The sequence below is a fragment of the Malaya genurostris genome, chromosome 3 (genome assembly GCF_030247185.1).
Source record: "Malaya genurostris strain Urasoe2022 chromosome 3, Malgen_1.1, whole genome shotgun sequence".
Taxonomy (NCBI): domain Eukaryota; kingdom Metazoa; phylum Arthropoda; class Insecta; order Diptera; family Culicidae; genus Malaya; species Malaya genurostris.
Genome location: NC_080572.1, coordinates 37,735,383 through 37,760,688, shown reverse-complemented (window position 1 = coordinate 37,760,688; position 25,306 = coordinate 37,735,383). Strand labels below are relative to the sequence as shown.

Genomic DNA, 25,306 nt, shown 5'->3' with positions numbered 1-25,306 from the left:
GTTAGGCATGATGGTTTGAGATAACACTGCAGAATAAACAGAATTATATTTAGTCTCGCTATAATAGTGATAGTTTAGCGAATTTAGGCAAACTGTTGCTATATGGGTTTTTTACGTCCGTTAGTCGCCAAATGTCGTCAAATGTACCATGTTCGAGGGCAGTTTCATCTTACTTGAAATTGTGATTTCAACCATTTTTTCCAATTTTTATGATAACAACCATTGTCAGAATGATCATGTCAGAAAAATCACAAATACAAATAGTTAGGTCCAGTTGTAGTATTTGTTATTTATTTGTACTTTGTACCCTAAGCGTAAAGTTGAAATGGCCATGAGAAACTGGTACGGTTACTATAATCTTTTCCTCAGTGTATGATTAGTGAACTGCTTTACCGACCTGTACCCTGCCCCTCCTAAATATAATCTGTCATTGCTGTCATATATATTTCTTTGTTTTTCTTTCTAAGGGAGTAAAATGAAAGATGCAAAAATATTGACATATTCACATGAAGTTATATAGACAAAGGGGTCTCTGTGAAGCGGGTGGAAGGAGATATTTTTTCGATTGCGAACTGGAACCGTCAGAAGTGAGCAAGCAGGAGAGAGCAGCGGAAGAAAAAATAATAGTGATTAGCATTTCCTCGATGGTGGTGTCGGAAAACATTCTTGGGTGCCGTCATCTTTGTTATTCGATTGTGCTGTTGCTGCTGCAATTGCCAATATTTTCATCAGAAAACGAAAAGTGTGCTTGCACGAGCCATCCTAATCCCCGCTGTCGTCGCAATAGATTCCGTCGTAGTGAAAAATTTTGCGTCTCGCGAACCAACATTTTTTTTCGTGTGAGGAAATTCGCTTTTCCCTGTACACGAAAGACACGGAAAGGGGATGAATAAGGTTTATTGATTTGCCCTGTCGTCGATTCTTACGTATACCTACTTTAAGAGGAAAAAAAACAGTCCGACAAAATCTGGAACAAAAATGTCACCACGGATGGTTTTCCAGAAGAATTAATTTGCTCTTCGCGGAATATTGCGAATCAAGTCGAAATAGTGAAAAAAAAACAAGTGGAAGTTGGTAGGGCTTGCATTTTTTATTTGTTTGATGTTTGTTTTGAGCAACAGCAAAAGTTTTGCAGTTGGACAAGTAGAATAAAATAACTCGCATTACAATTGATAAAGTTTTACACTTCGAAATTCTGCAGTAGTAGGAATGACGAGGGAAAAATTAGTGCTCCATATAAAGTGCAAAAAATAGTGCTGTAAATTTTGTAGAGCCCTAAAACCAATCCAGCAAATTGCCAAGTGTGAAAAATAGATATTAAGAAAAAAAAAGTGAAATAATTCCTGAGTAAGTGCGTGTGTCCTATCATGGAAGTGGTTGGGCAATTCGAATACAACAGCAAAGATCTGATAGGCCATGGAGCGTTTGCTGTCGTCTTTAAAGGTCGCCATCGGGAGGTAAGATCAATAACATCTAGTAAAAATATTACATGAATTTAGAGCATTTCCAGCTACGAACGTCCGGCGTATTTTCGAAGCTTTTCCACGATGAATATTTCTAAAATACAAGATTTATACCTCAAAGATATCCTCTAGATGTAAAAAGGTTTGCAGAAAAATCATCGTTGTCAAGTTTTTAACTAGTAAAAAGTGTATGTGGTGTGGTTTGAACAAAAGAAATTTGAAAATTAAAGAAAAACAAACTCATAGAACTTTTGTGAAAAGGCATCGATAAACATGTCAATAATGTTCGTGATGACATTTGAATGTATTGTATCAACAATTCGTTCTATTTATTACAATATTAGTTGTCTAGAGTTGGACATTTTTCTGAGTTTAGTGATAATTAGTTATTATGAATAAGTGAAAATTATTCTTCTTGGTACATCAATTCTCCTTTAGCACAGACCATAAGCGTAAGTTCGTTTGGCCACATTGAACAATTCAGAGGCTCACTTCAAAATTGTTCACTTATGTGTAGGAGAGCCTGATAAGCCTGTTGCCTTTTCTCAAGCAAAAAAAAACAGTTTTGTTCTGTTTTGCGGGGATTTAGCATCATGCCATAATGGAAAAATGCCATAGAATGAGTTTCCGCTTGATAATTTGAAATAACGTTACTTTCAACACAATCGAAACCACACTTGAAGTTTTCTAAAATTTGTTCCTTATTTTTATATTTGAGAATATCAATACCACTCATATAATCACTAAAACAACATACGCCGCAACTATCACTTTATGGATTTTCAGCGAAAGTGAAGCCAAGACTGAGGAAAGCTAACGAAAAATTGTTGGGATGCTGAGGCGTTGAAGGTGACCATCGAATTTCACAATGCGGTGAATCCTGAAGGCTTAAACACATCAAAAAAAGTCACTATGCAAAATTTGAGCCAAATCAGACATGAGTTAGTGTCGGTCAAAATTTGAAATTTTTTTTATCTTGAAGAAAGCGTCATCAGTTATTTAGAATTTTTTTACAAACAATGAAATCAACTCTTTGGAACACTGAATTGTGATGCAATTGAAATTTATAAAAATTACTAGAGAGTCGATTTTTACAAAGCACAGTCCTATGGGGTTGTTCGAACTATTGACGCAGCATTACAAAACTATTGTCAAAATCAGCTGTTTGTGTTCCACATATTGGAAATATCCTTTCGAAAATAATTGTTTGAACATTTTGGATGCTCTGAAAATGGCCGTTTAGTTTTTTGGTGATGAGAGGTTCTAATCAAAATCAAGCAGCATTTTCCTCGGAAGCGAAGAAGTAAGTACATAATTTAATGAGACTTCCCCTATCATTGACACAGTCATTTTGTTTTTCATTAATATAAAACATGACACGAAGTTGGGTTAATTTTAAATACGAATTCATTGAGGATTTTTGTATATCGTTTATTTATACCCGGCTTTAACCTAATTTTGTTCGATCGCCGGGTGGCTCATTTAGATTGATTTTGGTAGTTCACAAAAGCATTAGCAATAATGAATGTTAACTTGATCATTGGTCACATCTGGAATAGGACCCGAAAGACAATAGTTAAAAGGTCCTCAATAAACTTAATAGAAAAGATTTTCTGGAATAATTGTTAGAAAAATGTGATTTTATGGTTTCGTCACTTATACGACTGAATCGAAGTGGAGAGAAAAAAGTGCGTTTTGTTGGTTACGTCACTTATACTTTTATATCTCTGGAACCAAAAGTGACAGCCATTCGATCTTCACAATTGACTCACAACCCAAGAGAAGCTTTCAATCGAGCTTGATGAAATCGATTCAGTCATCTCCGAGACAATTGAATGGAGAGAAGAATAGTTCAAAGGTGCACATACAGACATTATCCGATCTCGTCGAACTGAGTAGAGCGATACATAACACTATGGGTCTCGGCAAAAGCGATCAGGATTGAATCATGAATTACCGAGTCATCAGTAACTGAACGTGGAATGGATTTTTCTTTATAATTGTGTGAAAAATAAGTCACAAAAGCAAAGGTTGGAGAAAGAGAGTGGTTCATTACGTTCATTTGAATCTAGCATCCAAAAATGAAAATATCCCACTCAAAGTCAATTTCTTCTAGTGATCCTCAATGCCCCTACCAGGAAATAAACCTATATTAATAATTATATTTCCGAAGCAGATACTTTTCTTATTTCACTTATCTTGTCACGTAATATAAAAAATTGTTTTTCTTCTTCCAATTTATATGTTTTTCAACTCCACGAACAATGATGACGTTGTACTTTGCAAAATCGAAAAGAGACATTAGGTGACAAGTTCCTCACCGAGATTTAATAAAAGCTAACTCACTGTTCGGCATCTCGGCAAAGGAACTTGCTAATTTCGGTATACTTGTTGTTTACTGACAAGTTCAGCATAACATTATGCCAAACTTTGCAAAAATATCCGCTTTACTGAGATATCAGCATATTACTTCAACGAATTTCGGAAAAGAGCATGTGGCTTACTGAAAAATCAGCAAAATGTCGTGTTGCCGATTTACTTCGGTATTTCAAAATGCCGAGTTCGAGAATCGGTTTTAAGTGTGTATAAGAAAAAAACACTGCATACTTCGTTTTTCCAAAATTGATCTAGACTGCCTTTTGAAAAAGGCCAAACTTTTTTTTTATTAATTATGGTCAAATGTTTATAGTCTAAATATGATAAATCCTATAAAAATGTACTAGTAATTTTCCCAAATATCATCCAATTTTCGATACAAAATACTGAAAAAAATCAAGATGAAATAAGTTCTACACTGTAAAAAATCGATTCACAATAAACACTATTTTTGATATTGATAAAATTTCATTTTTTTTTAGGGAATTATGTTCCCGAACCAACCGCTCAAACAAGGCAAAATAGATACTTTAAGGGAAAAAAGTTTTTTTTTACAAAACACGCTGGTCTATATCGATTTTTTTCTGTGTCTTTTTATCGAAAACTAAACAAAAATAAAAGTTATAATTATCCCATAAAACTCACTTTTTGAGGAGATTTCACAGAATACTCTGTAGCGAGGTGCCCGATATTGTTAGTTAGAATAACCTTGGCTGGTGGGTATCTATCTTGGGACAAATTTTTATCGAAATCCAACATTGTGTTTTACATTTTTTTTAATATAAAAAACAGGTATAGAATTCGCCTAAACTTTAGAAAAGTGCTGAGTGTCATATACTAAATGATTCAGCTCGACGAACTGAGCAGATGTTCTTGTGTGTGTATGTGGCTGTGTGTGTTGCCAACAAAGAGGTCGAGATCTCAGAGATGACTGGACCGATTTTATCAATCTAGCGCAAATGAAAGGTCTCCCAGTCACTCTGAACGCTATTGAATGGTTTTGAGATCGGATGTTTACATTTTAAGTTATACTAAGTTTTATTACAAAATTTTCAGTTTTTATACAATATCTGTCACAATTGGCTTTGAAAACGGAATATGCTTTTAGACTTAGATTCCACACGGTAATAGCTATTCAACAAGCCATAGATTGTTGATATCGGACCATTTTTAATGGAGATATCTACATTTTTGTGTAAGCGACTTTTCGTCTTATTCCAATAGTAGGAGTTTTACGCGCTTGATGATAAACAACTATGCAACATAATCGTTCGAACATGACATATGTATTAGAAAGATGTCAGTAATTTCAGTTCCTATTCAAAATAATCTCATATCTATATGGGTTTATACTGCTTGCAACAATAATTACTGGAAGAACATAACCTCTTATACCCTTATACTATTCGAAGAAGTTCGTCGAGAAAAGCAAATTTGTGTGTGAAAAATAATTTCAAACATTTTTCTCAGAGATAGCTTAACTGATTTCTAAAAACTTAGACTCATATGAACAGTCCTATGCTTCCATATAAAGTTTTTGAAATTTATGTGGATCCGACTTCTGGTTCCGGAACTACAGGATGATATATGTAATAAAATTTGAATGATGTCTCTCATCTTCCTCGGGTGAACCAATTTCGTCCATCTAATATTCAAATCAATGCTCTTAAGGTCCCATAAAATGATTAGAGTAAACATTTCACATAAATTTATTGGGTTTATTGGGTTTACAGATTTTGAGGGTCGACGACCAAATAAACTTATTTCAGTTTTACCGGTATTCGGTTCTCGATCCCGGAAGGTATCCAAAAATTTTATATGGAACGTACAACGATTTCTCTAAGATGGCTACACTGATTTTCGAAAATTTCGTATCTAATGAAATGGTTAATAATCAATTAGACGAATTCAACTGACTTCGGCTACACCGATTCTCGAATTCAAACCATCATAGAAGATGACGATACCAAAAAAACCTTCAAAGTTGGGCTCAAAACTATTTCAATTTATTCGTCATACTTATTCATGGACATACGAACAATTTTTAGTTATGCTAGTCTCTAGATACCGTTTCTGAAAGTACCATAAATAATGATAAAAACTTTAAAGGAGAACTCACTTCTACATATCATGGAATGCTTAATCGATTGTCACACGTTTAGATTGAAAGAAATAATTTTAAGGTTTCATACAATTTCTATCTTCGATTCGTTTTGCGATTCCAAAATTGAAATTATTTAATCATTAAAATAATTTCATGGAAACTAAACAACGAAGAATATTTACACATTACATGCTGATTGATAAAAAAGGTATTATCTCACTGCTAGATGGATTAAGCACGTTTTTTTGCTAATCGACTAAAGAACCAAATTTTTTCAGTGTAGTATCCGATTTGTACTTTTCGAGTTGTACAGGATGTTTGTTTTTGAGTTTCACGACTATTCTTTTATAAATCAAACGCACATGTACGTGAATTTCGGCCGAAAATTTGGTTTTAGAAAGTGCACTTTTCTGGGTGTAATGGTGTTTCGAGAACATTCGTTCCCAAAACGACAATTCAGTTGAGAGAAACTGTATGCGTGAGAGTATATGTTTTTGAGTAGACCAGTTCCCTTGCCTAGTAAATTGCCTGTGCTCTCAGCTTCAGTTAACACATGAACTAAGCAATCCATGGCAAAACAATGAAAGGAAGGGTTCGCTTTCTTTAGTACAATGAAGAACTTTTATTCACGGCGTGCTACAAGACGCGAAGCAAGGTCATAGAGGCAATGTTTACGGTGCCGCTTGACAATTGCCCAATACCTTTCAATTGGCAGTTCGGTGGGTTGATATCCTTTTGCACGAATTGTACATTATTTTTTGACAACCACTGTAGAACGAAGTTGGCGTCCGGCCAGAAGAGAGGAGGAGCCTTATGCTTTCTGTACAGTGGCCAAATCCGGCCAGAAGAGAGGAGGAGCCTTATGCTTTCTGTACAGTGGCAGCATTCTCTTCTTCAAACATTCTTCCTCGTACACCTTGGCGTTAATTGTGTCCTTCGTGAAGAAAATCGACGACCGCAAACCACAGGTACAAATTGTTTGCCAGACCAACACCTTCTGTCCAAACTTTTCCATCGCCACCGTGGTGTCAGCGTCGTCCATGTCCTGGTTCCGGTCCGGGCAGCGCTCGAGAGTCTTCCTTCCGAACCGAAACCAATCGATTGCGCAGCTGTTATTGACATGTAAACAAACATGTCACCGCAAAACACGCTGTAAAATATTAGGCCATTTCAAAATAATAATAACTGTTTGAATGTTGCTAACTACTTATCGATACACTCCTTAGGGTGAAACTCTTTTGTTAAAATTCGTTGCTTCAATTTGCAAGCCCCGTTCGTCAGTGAACACAATTTGTCGCTAAAAAAGTAGATTTTCGGTCAATTCAATCCATTTCCGATGCCCACCGAGCGAGTGTTCCAATTTTAAGAATCTTGAATAAGATTCAAATAAAATCTTTTCCACATTATAAAAAAGTTTTCAACCAAGTTTATAGAAATTCTTCATTTTCGCTCTACATGACCCGGGTACAAGTGATTTGCAAACCAATAACAAATTCTATTATTTAAACCGAACTTCTCAATGGTAGAAATTAACATTATTTATGATAGTTTGATATAAGAGTTAAAATATCAAAATTCATAACAAAGTCTTCATTTGAAAATGTCAACAAAATTTAAAATTCTATCATTGCAGTTTATTCAATTGTATTTTATTTGAAAATAGAACTACTGGACCAATTGTACTTAATAAAATTAAACACTCATCAATAACGAAATATGATATAATAACTAATTTAGATGCTAGACAGATATTGTACAATTTCTTGATTCTCTAGATCAAATATCAAGATAATACCAAGTATCGCTTTGATAACACAGAAACGTCAAAACAAGATATGATGGTAAAATTTGTTATTATTTGGATCTTTGTTTGCCATTTACATCTACTCGGGGAGGTTATAAATTTCAAAAACACTTTACCCTGTTGTTCCGGAACCGGAGGTCGCATCCGAACAAAAGTCAATAGCAGTCTATGAGACTACAAAACCTTTCATTTGGGCCTAAATTTGTGAAAATCTAACATACATTTCAAATTGAAATGGTTTTGAGCCAGGTTTAGAATTTTTTTCCGTTTTATGCACACAGTGATTTCCGATTTGGAGTACACGATTACTTTTTTTCGGTACTTCTGGTACCGGGAACGTAGATCCGGTATACCCAAAATCAATATATTTGATCATTAACTAACCAAACCTGTTCAATAGAAGAATTATACGCCAAGTTGAAAGTATTTTGCTCGATTTTTTCGTGCCATGTATAGAAACACGTTCTTGGAATTTTTAATTTTCTACTTATTTTTATTCTGCCAATTCCGAGGCAGAAGTCGTATCTTAATAAAATTCGACACTATTCTTTAGGATTGTAAGACCATTCATTTGAACCAAAATCTGTGAAAATAGGTCGATCGGTGTGCAATGCATTAAAAAAAATATTTGCACAATTTACCCCGTTACTCCAAAACCGGCAGTCGGATCCGGATGAAATTTAATAGCAGGATATAGGAAGAAGATACTTTTAATAGAAGTTGTGAAAATCGCTCCAACCTTCTCCGAATAAATCTAGTGCATATTTTGGTTGCATACACACTAAGGCACACACAGACATGTTGTGTGCTTGACGAACTGGGTCGAATGGTGTATGACATACATCACGTCCCTCTCTGGGCGTCGGTTTAAAAGTCGGGTTTTTAAGTTTTTATATGTATATATATATATATATATATATATATATATATATATATATATATATATATATATATATATATATATATATATATATATTATAAAACAATAAATTTTCTTCTAAACCCGAGCCCGTACCCGCTAATAATAAAAATCTTGGTAGTCGGGTTCAAATACCCGATACCCGACCAAATTTTCGTACCCGTATCCGACAAACCATTTTTTTTCTGTGCCCGAAACCCAACCATCTCTAATATATATTACCATATTAGAATGAACACGTTAACAAACCGCCGTTTGCTTGCTGTCAAACGATGTTTATTCAGTGAATTTTGTTTGATTTTGTCATATTAGCGTAAAACCTAATTAGGATTTTTTATCGTTACGTAAAAAATGAACAAAAGAACAGAATGAACAGAATGTTGAACTAAGTTGCCTTGCAAGCAAAAAACCTATTACATTATGATGTACTAAAATTTGAGGTACTATACACAAGAACAAATACACGCTTTTGATAAGTTTTTGTGTTATGCTACTACGAATAAATTTTCAACTTCAACTAAAATTACAAATCATTTTAGAACTTACGAGAGGAGTTCAGAATCAGTAAGACGAAACAGTCTACTTATCTCTACTACTTTAGAATGTAATCCATAGTTTTTTTATGAGTTCCTATTTGAGTAAAATTTCAGATGAGGAAACTATGACCTTGAGCAGTATAAAGACAATACGATGGCATAGTATTACGTTTCATGTATCATACTTTTGCAAACTATAACGTTAGCCAGCGTAATCACGAATCTTAGTAAACAAACGGCACGATCCTGATAAGCGGCGAAACAGACGAGGACTGTATATTGAAATTGAATGAGTAACTGGTTTTGGAACCATTTTGTTCACTTGATTTAATGAAATTGTTTTGAAACACTGTATTACCGTTCAACTTGCATTTTTTTGTATGTACAGTTTAATGTGACCATACTTCTGTTTAGTTATTCGCAGAAAATGTATCGTTTTTGAAGTAATTCTTACCATTTATTACCGAGGTACTAAAAGCCGTTCGCGATTCAATCCAACTAGAGAAAATTCACCAATACCAATGAAACGTACATATTCTTTGGGGAACGTACGTAGGTCTGTTCTTCCGATCTGTATCGATTGATCGGGATTGACCGAAAATGGCACCAGTACTGTTTTTTTTTTAAATAACTATTTATTGGAATACGAGTTAAAATAAAATTATTAAGATTTAAATTGGGTGTTCAGCCACAAGTGGTGACTTTTCAGCCCTATTATATATATGATTTGGTTATTACCATGAGGATATTATTTGCTTCCGCAATTCTGAGATTTTTTGTGTAGGGAAAATTCTAAACCTACTTGAATTGTGTAATGGGAAAAAAAAACTTATATACTAACTTACTAACTAATACAGAGAGCGAATCGATTCAATTGAAGATTGCATCGATTTTTGTCGGAATTTGCTTATAATATTATGTGACATTACATCTAATGGTTCTATATTTGTGAGTCTGTGTAACTCATTTGTACTAAACCAGGGAGGACGCTTCAAAATCATTTTCAGAATTTTATTCTGAATCCTTTGAAGCGTTTTCTTCCTGGTGGAACAACAACTTGACCAAATTGGTACTGCATAAAGCATGGCTGGTCTGAAAATTTGTTTATAAATTAACAATTTGTTTTTTAGACAGAGCTTAGAATTACTGTTTATAAGAGGATATAAACATTTAATATATTTATTACACTTTGCCTGGATTCCTTCAATGTGATCCTTGAAAGTGAGTTTTTTGTCATACGTTAAACCTAAGTATTTAGCTTGATCAGACCATGTCAATTCCAAGCCATTCAATTTGAAAATGTGATTATTGTTTGGTTTAAGAAAAGAAGCTCTTGGCTTATGAGGAAAGATAATTAATTGCGTTTTTGCTGCATTTGGTTTAATTTTCCATTTTGACAGATCACTGAAAATATTTAAACTCCTTTGTAGGCGACTGCAGATCACTCTTAGATTTCTACCTGTGGCTAACAGACTTGTGTCGTCACAGAATAGCGATTTCTGACAACCAACGGGTAGATTTGGAAGATCAGAAGTGAAAATATTATACAAGATTGGAGCTACGCTCGAACCCTGCGGAACACCGGCTCGTACGGGTAGCAATTCAGATTTACAATTCTGATAGCTAACCTGAAGAGTACGATCAGTTAAATAATTTTGAATCATTTTGATCAAATAAATAGGAAACTGGAAATCAGACATTTTTGCTATTAAACCTTTGTGCCAAACACTATCGAATGCTTTTTCTATGTCTAGAAGAGCAACTCCAGTGGATAACCCAGAAGATTTGTTTGCTTTTATCATGTTCGTAACTCTTACAAGTTGATGAGTAGTTGAATGTTCATGACGAAATCCAAACTGCTCTGGTAAAAAAATTGAATTCTCATTTATATGAGACATCATTCTCAACAAGATAATTTTTTCAAACAGTTTACTGATAGAAGAAAGTAAGCTAATTGGTCGATAACTTGATGTTTCTGCTGGATTTTTATCAGGTTTCAGGATAGGAATTACTTAAGCGTTTTTCCTTCTTTTTAGGAAGTAAGCTAATGAAAAACACTTGTTGAAAATTTTAACCAGAAGTCTCAAGGCAACATCGGAAAGATTTTTAATAAGAATATTAAAAATTCCATCATTACCAGGAGCCTTCATGTTTTTGAATTTCCTAATAATTGATTTAATTTCGTCAAAATTCGTCTCAATAATGGCATCGTGTGATAACACTTGGGTTGAAATATGCTCATATTTCAGTGAGACTTCATTTTCAATAGGACTCACAACGTTCAAATTAAAATTGTGTACACTCTCGAACTGCTGAGCAAGTTTTTGATCTTTTTCGCCATTTGTAAGAAGTATTTGATTTCCTTCCTTGAGAGCAGGAATTGGTTTCTGAGGTTTCTTCAGAACCTTAGAAAGTTTCCAGAAAGGTTTAGAATATGGTTTAATTTGTTCAACTTCTTTAGCGAAATTTTCATTTCGCAAAAGAGTAAATCTATGTTTAATTTCTTTTTGTAAATCCTTAACTATGTTTTTCATAGCAGGATCACGAGAACGTTGATATTGTCGTCGACGAACATTCTTCAACCGAATGAGCAGTTGAAGATTGTCATCGATGATAGGAGAATTTAATTTAGTTTGAGCTTTGGGAACTGAAAGATTTCTAGCTTCGATAATGTAATGATTCAAATTATCAATTGCTGTGTCGATGTCCGCAGAATTTTCTAAAATAGTTTCATGATCCACATGATTTTCAATGTGAGATCTGTAATCCAACCAATTAGCTCTATGATAGTTGAATATAGAACTAATTAGATTAATTATAGCTTCGTTGGAAAGTCTGAATGTTACAGGAAGATGATCTGAGTCAAAGTCAGCATGTGTAATCGGTTCACTACAAATGTGACTTTGATCCGTTAGAACCAGATCAATTGTAGATGGGTTTTTCACGGAAGAGAAACAAGTAGGATTACTGGGATGAAGAACTGTGAAGTAACCAGCTGAGAGTTGATTATGAAGTATTTCACCATTACTGTTATTTTGCCTACAATTCCACTGGACATGCTTAGCATTTAAGTCCCCTATTACCCTATTTAATTGATCGCCGGTGCATTGAAATGGCAAATATACTCCAGCGATGAAATAAATTCCACGAATGGTTTCAACTTCAATTCCCAAGCTTTCAATTACTTTAGTATTGAAAGAAGGTAAAATTCGATGTTTAATTTGCCGTTGGACAAAAATGGCAACTCCACCACCCATTCCAGTAAACCTATCAAATCGATGAACCACATAATGTGGATTTCTTTTCAATTTGACATTTGGTTTAAGAAAAGTTTCTGTCACAACGGCAATATGAATTTTGTGAACTTTGAGAAAATTATAAAATTCATCTTCACTCGATTTCAAAGATCGAGCATTCCAATTTAAAATATTCAAATAATTATTTAACATCACTGTTAAATTTTAAATTCATTATAATATTATTTGCAAATTTCCTTCCGATTTGAAATGCTTCAAAAAGTGATGAAGTCGAATTCATTTGGATGATCATTTGAAAAAGTTGATCTTGTAGGTAGATCATTTTATTTTCAGTTATATCGCCTAAATCGACTTCATTTAAAGAAGCGAATGGCATTGAAGGAATATTTGTAGGTAGACTGCAATTAGAAGAAGATGATTTGGCCGATCTACCTATTAATAAATTGTTTTCGTTAGAAGATGAACTGCTAGGCGGTCCTGTGTTTTGATTATTTACATTAGAAGAAATAGGTGATAGATTTCTACCTAATATACCAGCATAACTGACATTAGACGAAGATGGTGACGAGGTCGATCTACCTGTCAATAAATTGTTTTCGTTAGAAGACGAATTGGCAGGCGTACCTGTTTTTTGTTTTAAATTCGAAGAAATAGGTGCCTTAGAAGAATTAGGCGTGGCATTTGTAACGGTTTTTTGATTTTCAAGTATGTTCTGTAAATGTAAGGTTGTTGATTTGACTTGCTGTCTAAGCGAACGAGCGTTTAAAATTTTTTCCCTGACAGGACATTTCAAATAATTGGATTTATGATTTCCATCGCAATTTGAACATGAAAATTTATCAGTGGCTTCATTCATTGGACAAACGTCTTTCGAATGCGATTTACCACAATTCAAACACCGTATATCCATATGACAATTTTTGGTTCTATGGCCGAAGCCTTGGCAACGACGACATTGCGTTAAGTTTGCAATACGATTATGCCGTTTATAATGTTCCCAATGAATTTTAATGTGGGAAATGAAACGTACTTTTTCTAAAGTTTTTAAATTGTTTACATCACTTCGATTGAAGTGTATTAGGTAAAGTTCATGGGAAATTCCAGAGCGTGGTTTAGAAGTACCATTCGCTCTTTTTTTCATAAGTATTACTTGGGAAGGGACAAAACCAAGCAATTCTTTTAGTTCATTCTTAATTTCATCAATACTTTGATCATTTGATAAGCCTTTCAAGACAGCCTTGAAGGGTCTGTCTGATTTTATATCATATGAATAAAATTTATGAAGTTTCTCGGACAAATATCGAATAAGACGTTCGTAATCTTCCAATCCATCAACCAAGACTCGACATTCTCCTCTTCGTCCGATTTGAAATGAGACTTTTACTTCCGGGAGAAAAGTAGAAAGCTCAGTACGAAATGCTTTGAAGTCGAAAATCATCACCGTCACTGGTGGTATAGATTGTTGTTTCTTCCCAGAACGACAAGCGTCAATTTTGGGAATTTTTGAAGAATTTTCTTCTATGTCGCTACAATCGGATTCAGGAATAATCTCGTAAATATTGTTAGACGGCATAGGATCAACGGAAGGGAAATCCGTCCGTTGTCTTTTATTTTTACATTCAGATTCAATAAGATCGTGAATGTTATTAGAAAAATGTTGCATAACGGATTGTGATTTATTCCGTATTGAATTATTTTTAGCCTTAGGCTTGTTGCCTTTCCGGTTGGACGCAGGCATTTTTGAAATGAATGGAATTTTGAATTTTGAATAATAGTTCTTTGAACAGCTAGCCTTAAAAAAGGCTGATTAATTTCTTAGTCACTCTAATATCACTCTTTGAATAGCCTTCAGAAAGGCTGACTAATTGTTAGTCTTTAAAAAGACTGTTAGTGATTCAGGTAGCCTTGAAAAAGACTGAAGCCTTGAATCAATGAAACTCTAGGTAGCAAAAAAAAATTCCAGGAGCCAAAAGCTATATGCGTGCGGTGTGAACGACTGTTCAACACCGACTGTATCAGTACTGTTCATTACACATTCGTTCATACATCAACTCATCGACAGAAATTGAAAAATCACAAATTTGTATCGCGATTATCTAACAAAACAAAATTGTGTAATACAACGATGCCAGATCGCGCTGTATTTCTAGTAGAATAAAAAAAAAGTTTTAATCCACCTAGTGGGGTTATGATACCTTTTTCAGATTACTTATATTTTTAAAAATGAATTGAAACTTTCTTCGTGTATAAACTAACAATTTGTAAACAGTTTTAGCAAATTATTATTTTGTTCTTTTTGCATCGTCGCACTAAATGACATATTTGAAATTTTAAGAGCAACCTACGAGACTATAGGACCTTTCACGTGAGCCTTAAGTTTGTGAAAATCGATCAAACCATCTCCGAGAAAAAAGGGTTAGTTTCATTTTAGAGTTTTGACCACTATTTCCGGTACCTCCGGAACCAGGAACTGAGAAACGGTATAGCCGCAGTCGGTTTGTTTAGTAAGTAACTTATGTAGCCTACAAATCAATATAGATTTGAGCTAAATCTTGAAGAATTTTACCCTATTTTGTATCTAAATTGCACCCTGTCGTCGCTCTTAATAACGGTGTACAATTTTAAATACACTTTACCCTATAATTCCGGAACCGGAAGTTGGATCCGGATGAAATTCAATGACTAAGAAATCGCGCAAGCAATCTCCGAGAAAAATGAGTGTTATTATTTGACAGACATACAGACAGACACACAGACATTGCTCAGCTCGATGAACTGTGTCAAATGGTATAGAACAAGATCTGCCAACTAGATGAATTTCCCAGTAAGTTTTATACAAATTTGCACCTCGTTTCTCCACCACTTGTAAAAAAATACTAATGAAATTTAAAATTTTTCACTTATCGCGCTGTAATACCGAAACCGGAAGTCGGATCTGGATCGAATTCTCGGTGACTTTTTAAGAAATTTCAAGACTTTTTCATTTGCATCTTAGTTTGTGAGAATCGGTTTAGAAATTTTCGAGAAAATTGAGTGCGCATTTTCTCATCGATTGGCACATATTATTTTGTAATTTCGGAACAGGAAGTCCGATGAAGATGGAATTCAATAGCAGGCTATGGGACCATAAAACCTTTCGATAGAATCTGATTTTGTGAAAATCGGCTCAGCCACCTCTGAGAAAAAATGAGTGACTATTTTTTCATTTTTTTTGGTGCATATCGCCCTGTAATTCCGGAACCGGAAGTCGGATCGACAATTCATTTGAATCTGAGTTTATGAAAATCGGTTCAGCCAACTCTGATAAAATTGAGTGACATTATTTGTCACATACACACAGCCATTTTGTGATCTTGACGAACTGAGTCGAATGGTATATGACACTCGGTTCCGGTCCTCGGTCGTAAAGCTGGTTTTCACAGTGATTGCATAACCTTTCAATATGAGACAGGAAAAAATCAGCTTTAATCCGTAAACTTATTTTACGTTGATTACATGTTTTTCAAACCAATTATTTACGAAAAAAATGTAGTTTTGTCCATAATAAATTATCTCTATCCTTATTGCATTCATTTAAGTGTCTAAATACGTCCAGGAGAAAAGGTTCCGATCGAAAAAGGAAGTATTTTTAGTAAAAAGGGTCGGTTCAAACATTGATGATAGGTGGGAAGTCAAAAGTTTGCATAATCAGTTTGAGTTCTTGATGATATTTCTTTTGTTGGTGTACTGAAAAAATGGAATAAAAACTGTAATTGAGTTAAAATATTTAACATTTTAGTTAAGTGCTCAGCTATAAGTGAAGACTTTTCAATTCTATCTGCTGCCATACAGCTTCTAAAACCATAGGCATGATGTGTTTCGACAAATGTTCTTTTAAAGCAATTAATATTTGTTTGGGACAATCAAGCTCTAGTTTGTTTGAATGTTGGCTCGAAACACCACATTGCGGTTAGAAACATTTTTTTTGTTTGATGGGCTAATCGTTCACAGCTTGAACAACGAAATTTTGCCTAAGTAACTGTTTATAACTTTAACACTAAACTCACATACCGTATAGAAATGCAAAAATATATTATAATTCCCAAGAAAGAATAAATAAATGTTCAGCATTAGGAAATGTTTACTCCCCTTGCAGAATGGCTCACTGGAAGAGCGTTTCTACCGTTTTCATGAATATTGAGATGCACTTTCAAAAAATACAAATACTATCACTTCACTTTAGTAGCACTTTTAAAGCGTTGAGCGTTTTAAATTATATTGACATGAACTGTTCGAAAATATGTCACTCGCAGATTAAATTAAAACATTTATACTGTACGAATACCTATTCAATTCCTGGAAAACTTGTACTTGTATAATTTTGAGTTATTTGTCGTTATCTACTGTTCGTTCTACTGAAATTTTGTTCATAATTTGCTGATCATATTTCCGATGCGTTGAATTTAAGAAGAGATATTCGTGATTAAGTTCTATCCATTTTTGTAAAGAAAGGCGCCCCATAGTAAAGTAAGACGTATTCACATCAAAATCTGGGAGTTTTTAATTTCAAAAGAACCGAATGTTGGTATTGTCGATTGATTAAAATCATCCAGCACTAGATGATCAGGATTATCTAACATTTTCTCTATCTGCAAATCTTCGATTGAAATCTTCAGTGACAGGACCTTCTCCATACTGTGGATATGCTGTACCAACTAAAGTACTCTGGTACGTGTGGGAACACGTTCCAAAAGGCAAATTGATTAAGTAGCGTACGTAACAAGAACAACGTTACTCTTCTACAATCCTCTAGAGAAAGAACTTCAGATTCGAGTCCTTCTCGATCTGTTTCTCATTGCCTCGTGATGAAAAGTAAAAACAGTTCCACAAAGCTTCTAGTGACTTGAGGGTAGGGTTTAACGGATGAAAAAAATACACCATTTTTGCGAATGTTTCTAGAGCCATCGTCCGAAAAAATATATTCAAATGTTTTGCATAATATAAAGCATTATTCGAACAACATTTTGTCATTTTAATAAGCCGGTGATTGTGCATTTTCGAGGACGCTTTTTAGAAATCATGATTTGCAGTGTCCACTGTATCTCAGCGAAGAATTATTCGAAGTCTAAAAATCAAAGGAACATTTATATATGATATATTAACCTTTCATATTTGTTTTTTTTTTATTTTGAATATTTGATGATATTTGAAGTCTAAACTGCGATTTTTCACTGAAAAATCCGCCCTCATGCAAAAAAGGAACACGTCGAAGTTGGGTGTTTTGTATGTAGAAATTGTGTACAAAATTTGAAAAGAATTGGTGAAGTAGTTTTTCAATGACGACGGACATGGACTATAACAACGTGCTTTCGAGAGAAACGCGTTTAGAGTTTATTTAATTTATTTAACTCACACAGAATCATCGATTCCTGCTCCATAAAGCATATTCCCTGCCGCTACTTCATTTTCTTAGACTTCTTTTTTTTTTCAAGTTTCCATATTATTCTCTTTCTCTTTCTGTCCCTCGCTAGCATGCTCCAAAAATTTGACGCTTGGAGCTTTGGCTTCTTCGCAGTATGTGATAAAGTCAAGTAACTTCCGGAGTTTTGCTTCGATTGATTTGAAAATTTGACAAAACATTCTTGAAATAACTATAAGACAATGGTTTTACTATAAGACACTATAAAAAATAAAAATGATTTTTCGAAAATGCTAGACCCTACCCGCCTCATAGCACAAAAATCTAGAGTAAATCCTGAAAACCAACAGAGTTTAATATATCTGTAACCGTTGCAAGAGAAAACAATGTTGTAACTCGTTGTCCGGGTTTGAAAGCACATCAGTTGCGGCCTGTTAGGTAGACATGTTAGGCCTGATAGGCGACATACGACAAAACAAAGAAACTCTCAAACCATCTTTTCTCTACGGGAAACAGAACAATAATGCAAACGGATGTTGCAAAAGGTCAAATCGAGATTTGTGATTCGAAGACAGCAGCAGATACATGATACAGGATGAGCTTCAACCGGCGCATGCAAAGTATCATGCATGTGATTTCGTGATACCTAATCAGGTTGCGTTCTGGAACGTGTTTACCCATGTACCAGAGTAGCTCAACTGGTAGAGCATGTCATTGGTAAGGAAAAGGTTACGGGCTTGATTCATCTATCTTCCCTTTCTGTTTGATTCAGAATATTTGGCTGCTTTTCAAAGAAAATAGATTCCTTACTCTATCTTCCTTGCTATGTTGGATCATATTCAAAGTAACACTTTAAAAAATTGCATTTTGAAGAGTTCCTATTATTTTCATCCTCTACATTTCATCACGTTTTTATCTTTCCAAACAGAAACACTTCCCGGTTGCGATTAAAAGTATCACCAAGAAAAGTCTCGCCAAGTCGCAGAGTCTGCTAGGAAAAGAGATCAAAATCCTGCGGGAGCTCAGTGCGCTACATCACGAGAATGTCGTCACACTGTTGGACTGCACCGAAAAGGGTCACAACGTGTACCTGGTGATGGAGGTAAGTACCTAAACCGTTCGTTGTATCTGTGCCAGGGAATATGTTGGGAACCACCGACTCCCGTCCCTATATTCTTTGCCGTTTAATGGAATATTGCCTACTATCCTTTCGTACGGTATTCATATGAAATGAAAGACATCCCACGTATAGAAGGTACTTTTATCTGGATGGGCTTTTATTATTTTAAACTTGTGGATAGATTCTCTTACTGTTGATAGTTCGTCTGCAGTCCTGCTGAGATAACTACCAAGCACCGGAAGATAATTTTCTCTGTCGCTCTTCATCCGGCCATCGACCGTAAATTTCAACCAAGACTGTAGGTGTCGGTCTTTAAAGAAAAACTCAGAATTCCTTTGCTTACAAATTCCAAACTCGTAAAACAAAACCCTGCGAAATATGTCCAACAATCTTACTATCCTTGACCGATTATGGAATGAGTTTAACGTGTCAATTAACCAACGGCTTCGAATCCAATTTACACCCTCCATGAGTTGCCAATGTTTAAACTGATAACGAGGATTGACTTTGTAAATGCTTGGGAAGCAAAATATCATCAAAACATTTCTATAGTAGCAATTGACATTTGATGAACATGTGTAGTTTTCTGAATAAGCGAGTGAAACGTGATTCTTTTCCTTCACAACCTACCTCTTTGAATGATTGCTGGGTGTTTCGATCGGCGTTCTAATGTGTTATTGTTCTTGGTTGTGAAACCATCACTAATAACTCCTACAAAGTGATTCTTCTGTAAACAAAATGAATGCATAGTACACGAAAATAGAATTCCGCCTGTCAGCTGAAAAGGTATTAGAACACCTGTGCTAACGGAAAACAGCTAAAATGTTACCATTCTACCACGCGGTTTTCTTTTGCACACACACGAACGCGAACACAAAGCTAATTAGAATCGCTGTTTGGTCAATGAAACTTGTATGAAGGGCGGCAATTGGCAAGCCGTAGGTTCTGCCCGGCTAAGCTAGCAAAACCGCGGCCTAGTGTTATGTGCGAACGTGTACTAGGAAAAGTATTTTCGACAAATCTGAGCTGTATGTTAGCATTCAACTATGGTTGAGATTGCTCTGATCTATATTCGGTGTTCGATCACAAATGGTGATCTTTTAATCGTGTGTGATTTGGTAATTATTATTATGAGGATGTCGTTTACTTCCACTGGATTTACTAATGCCTATTTGTAGTATCAGTAATGGCCAAGACTATCAAATGTCCCGATCAGCAAGCAACAACAAGTTTATAACAGAAAGAATTGTTCGTAACAAGTTCTAGTCTCACTAGTAGTAAAAAAATGAAACTCCATGGGGTTGTTGAGGTATTGATGTTCAACGAAAGAACTAAAACTTTTATTGATCGCTTTTTTCTATTAAATAGTTCAATCAGTCGTCATAATACTTCATTTATTATATGCAATTTTACTAGCACAAAAATTGATCGATTCTCACCGACCGTTCTCGAGATGTTTAGACATGAAAAAAAAAACAAGAAACTCGAATTTTGATTGATTTTTACCGTTTCTTCAAGTTAGATATATATATATATATATATATATATATATATATATATATATATATATATATATATATATATATATATATATATATATATATATATATATATATATATATATATATATATATATATATATATATATATATATATATATATATATATATATATATATATATATATATATATATATATATATATATATACTAGCTGAATTTACCCGGCGTTGCTCGGAAATGTTTCGTGAAGGCAAGGCCGCAAAACGATTCTAAAAATTGTCCTGCCTATCGAAATACTCTGAATGTAGCTAAACCCCGCAACCCGATTGAACAATACTCCGTACATGTTCAGATTACGCACGGGCAGTGTCCCATCTCAGATCACAGCAATTTGACAGCATTCTCGTCAAATCGGGTCAGTTTTTATATTTTTGGTGAAATCCGATCAATTTTACCTTACATTTCGCATGTGTGGGCCACTTGCTATACTCCCTATCTCCTGAAATAACATAATAATCTCCTTTGATACAAAAATAGTATCTGTATTTGTCAAGAAGCATCATTTCTCGTCTAATAAATTTTATACTGAGCTTTCCTTTTCAGTGAACTTACTACAACTCTCCTCCATGAGTTTTCTTATAATCACCTGTAAGTAGTGTAGAAAGTATCTGAGCTCGTCATAAAGTATCGATTGACACCTTTCGTACATTTTGCGTTGCATTCAAATTAACAATAGCAATACTTTCTAGCACGACCTTGGAATTCCCTCTCTAGTTTTACCAAAAAAATGGCTGATGAAAATTGGTGTTCAAAACCCCCTCCTTGCCGTCTAGATCAGCCAAGCCGTCCCATCCCCGTTCACTACACCCCCCTCCTTTAAATATCCTTATAGCAACATATCATCAGCAATAATAGCTTGAGCCAAGTTAGGTTACAAGCCAGTTGTCGTATGTTCGAGCCCCGACCTGGAAGGATTCTTAGTGTTAGTAGGATCCATAGTACTAGCCATGCAATGATTCTGTACACTAAGAAACGGTTGCGAAGTCGGTTGAAACAGAATGGCCAAATTCCACAAAAGGAATGTAATGCCAGGACTTTGCTTGCCAAGTTAGGTGTGAGGTGTGGTAATCTATTGAGTTGTTTCGGAGTTAACAACCACCCTCCCTCCCTCCTTAAAAATGCTCTTAGGATCAACTGAAGTGCAAATAATATCTGTACTGTATCGTTTTTTTGAAAATTCAATCGACTTCACATTAAACCTTCTTTTTTAGAGAACTCATTATATCAACTCCCCTCAAATACCCTTAAGACGATATTTGAGTTTTTCGAAAAGTATGTATGGTCATCAAAAATTATCGATTCTTTTTATATTATACAAAAATGATCATTGCCCTCTTCCATGTTAAAGGCACTTGCTACACACTCTCCCCCCTGAAAATAGTCCAGCAAGAAGTATCTGTGGCAAGTTTGATAGCAATCCGTTCAGTAGTTTCAGAGTTATGCCGTTACAAATATGACCCCTCCCTCCCCCTTATTAGAGGCACTGGTAACATTCACCCTCCATATAGTCATATCTAAGGTATGCAAAATGTCTCTATGGTCTTAAAAAAGTATCAATTCTCGGCAAATTCTATGAATTTTTCATGACTCCCCAATGTTATTGACACTTGCTACGCTCCCTCCTCCCATAAAAATACGCTTATGGCCATCTCTGAAAAGCAAGAAGTCCATGTGCCAAGTTTGATAGCAATCCGTTCAGTGATTGCGGAGTTTTGCCATTACAAACATTACACCTCCCTTTTTAAAGGCACTTGCTACATCCACCCCCCATATAATCATATCTAATATATGCAATATGTTTCTATGGTCTTAAAAAAGTATCGATTCTCGTCAAATTAGATAATTTTTTTTATCCCCCCCCCCCTGTTAAGAACACTTACTACGCTCCCTCCCCTATTAAAATACCTTTTCAAAAGAGCAAGAAGTATCTGTGCCAAGTTTGGTGGCAACCCGTTCAGTAGCTTCAATTCATGTCGCTTCAATTTTCAAAACCACAATCGCCACGAGACTGTTTTCGAATGGCGATGCACTTCGTACTCATACAATTTTCAAAAATGTAAAACCTCAGATCACAATTATTCATATATATCTAATAATTGTAGGTATAACAGGTAATTAAAAACTTCTTATAAATTTAACAATGATTTTGTAATTAAAAAGATCAAAATATACACAGAGTACTGCATTCGGATACAGTGATTGAGTTTCTGTTTCAAAAGACTTCGTAACCGATTCTAAGCGTACAGGACCATTGCATGACTAGGGTCCTACTATCACTAATACTACATACCATTTTTTTAATAACTGATAGTATGACCTATAAAATTGTATATTTCATTTAAGATAACTGTATTCATATGTTCAGAATTACGTTTACCTTGTTCAAACGGTTCAAATCAATAAAAAAACGAGTCCTATGACTTTCAAGTACAAATATCTCGAGAACGGCTGCTTCTAGAAGAAAGATTATCATGAGCAAATTTATTTCTTTCAATCTGTAAAGTTATAATAAAATATAATAACTATTTTATCAAAAACTAGAGGTTTTGCAAATTTTGATAAATTGTTATACCTGTAGCTTCCTCGTTTTCAATTCACTCTAACCAAATTTGCACCAATATGTGGGATTTAAGTTAAGGTTTAAAATAAAAACATTTTAAAAAATATTGAAGAGACCCTTTTTTTAATTTTCGTTTTTCGGTTGGTTTTCTAATTTTTGTAAAAGTATTCACAGTTTATGTTTGTTAAGAGTACCTAATCGATTTCATGCAACTTCTTCTTGAACACCATTTTTGTACAATTCACAGTTTCAGAGTTATCACAATTTGAAGGAAGTCCATCAGAAAAATACGTACGTCATTTTTAAACATCAGACTTGAGTCAAATTGCATCCGTGCAAAATAAATGTTTTGTCACACTGAAATCGTGTGCAAAATTTCATCCGAATCAGAGGATGTGAACTCTGATGACTTGCCAATCATTTCTGAAATTGCTCTAGAGTGTTCGATATTTCGGTATGTAACTGCTTTACGCCAACTTTTGTGTTTGAGTTTTGCTTGCATGCAATCTCTTTCTAAATGATAATTTATTTCACTCATTTCGTTGAGCTCTGCAATGTTTGCTCAGAGATGATTAGACTGATTTTCACAAGCTTGGATTCAAATGAGTGCTTGAGTTCTTTAGCTTTATTGAAATATGCACACTACATAAACTCCTTTGGTATTTTGTTCATCTTTTGACGAGCTTAGAATAGCCGAACTGCCGAAAATTCTCATTGTACTGATATATCAGCACAAATAAACATTTGTTGAATTTACACAGTAGCATTCTCTAACATAGAATAACAACTGCATTAAAACTGAATATGAAGCAACCCATTGATTTTTTTTAAATCTACGTTCAAAATGAAGGAACGAAAGATATTTTCAATAAAATTTGATTTAATTTATGATCATTACTGATAATAGTAATTGCAGTTAGAACGATAACTAGATTATTTGTATTAATATAGTGAACATCAATACCGTCACAACGCCGAGAAACCATCGTGGTTCGAATGTATGGTTGTATGTACCACGTGTATCGTATAACAGAAGTTAGATACTCGATTTTTTCCTCGACTCGAAAACAGTTACTCCGTTTGCGGAAGCTCGCTTTCTGGTGTTGTGTGAGTCGAGTTTGATTTAGCAAACTCAGATCACCGCAGCACGCGCACCCGTCCAAGGACACTCCGATGGTAGCGAACGGTTAGTTTTTATCGGGTGCAGGTCGTATGTGAGGTTATTGATATTGGAACTTATGAAGAATATTTCTTTATCGTATCGTTAGGTTTGATCTTGAAATCGTAGCGCCTCTCTCGTTGGCATTCGCTTCTGGCTGTAAGTCTCTCCGTTGATCAGCTGCTGCAGGAGAGGTTGACAACACGGTCGGGATCGTGCCAGTCAGTGTAATGCATGTATAAAAAATATTTATTTATTTATTTGGCACGTTTATTCATAGTATATATTGTGGCTGCCTGTTGTGACTGGACATAATACAAACATTTTGTTCTTCAAAGGCACTAGTAGGTTAAGCCAGATGCCGTATGTTCGAATTTCGAACCTAGAAGAATTTTCTACATAAGTCTGAAATGAGAGTAGTGTTGTAGAATACAGTGAAGTCTTTTTTTATGCGAATTTACGTACCGCATAAAAAAAAACCGCATAAAAAAAACCGCATAACTCTGAAAATTCGCATAAAAAAAAACCGCATAACTCTGAAAATTCGCATAAAAAAAAACCGCATAACTCTGAAACTTCGCATAAAAAAAGACCGCAGAAGGGCAAACCGCATAACTCTGAAAATTCGCATAAAAAAAAACCGCATAACTCTGAAACTTCGCATAAAAAAAAACCGCATAACTCTGAAAATTCGCATAAAAAAAGTCGCGTAAAAAAAAACCGCATAAAAAAAGACCGCATAAAAAAAGACCTCAGTGTAAGCAGAAATTTTTGCTTACAATCGAGCGCCCTTTTACACATATTGAATATTTCTTGAATTGAATTGAATATTTCTTAGACCCTTTTACACATCTATTAGTCATCAAATTTTTTGTGGATCCCTTAAAAGGAAACTTATTTCCACTGGGATTCCACACCAATAAATTAGTTAATTGCACATCTTAGAATAAATTGTTTTAATCTCAGTTCTTCTTGTTTTTCTTTGTTAGTATTAAAATTTTGCCAGTGCTAATGAACTGAGATTAGTTGCGTCCATTACCAGGGGGCT

The 25,306-nt window shown here is 34.7% G+C and overlaps 1 protein-coding gene across 1 annotated transcript in view; it reads left to right on the top strand.

The window, feature by feature from the left end:
• The first annotated feature begins 539 nt into the window (after positions 1-539).
• The window catches only part of LOC131439038 (serine/threonine-protein kinase ULK2), a 92,164-nt gene continuing 67,397 nt past the window's right edge, over positions 540-25,306 (top strand). The window contains exons 1-2 of the mRNA XM_058609555.1: positions 540-1,457; positions 18,786-18,959. Of these exons, the coding sequence (XP_058465538.1) occupies positions 1,368-1,457; positions 18,786-18,959 (264 nt within the window). The 5' untranslated portion in view covers positions 540-1,367. The remainder of the gene's footprint in view (positions 1,458-18,785; positions 18,960-25,306) is intronic.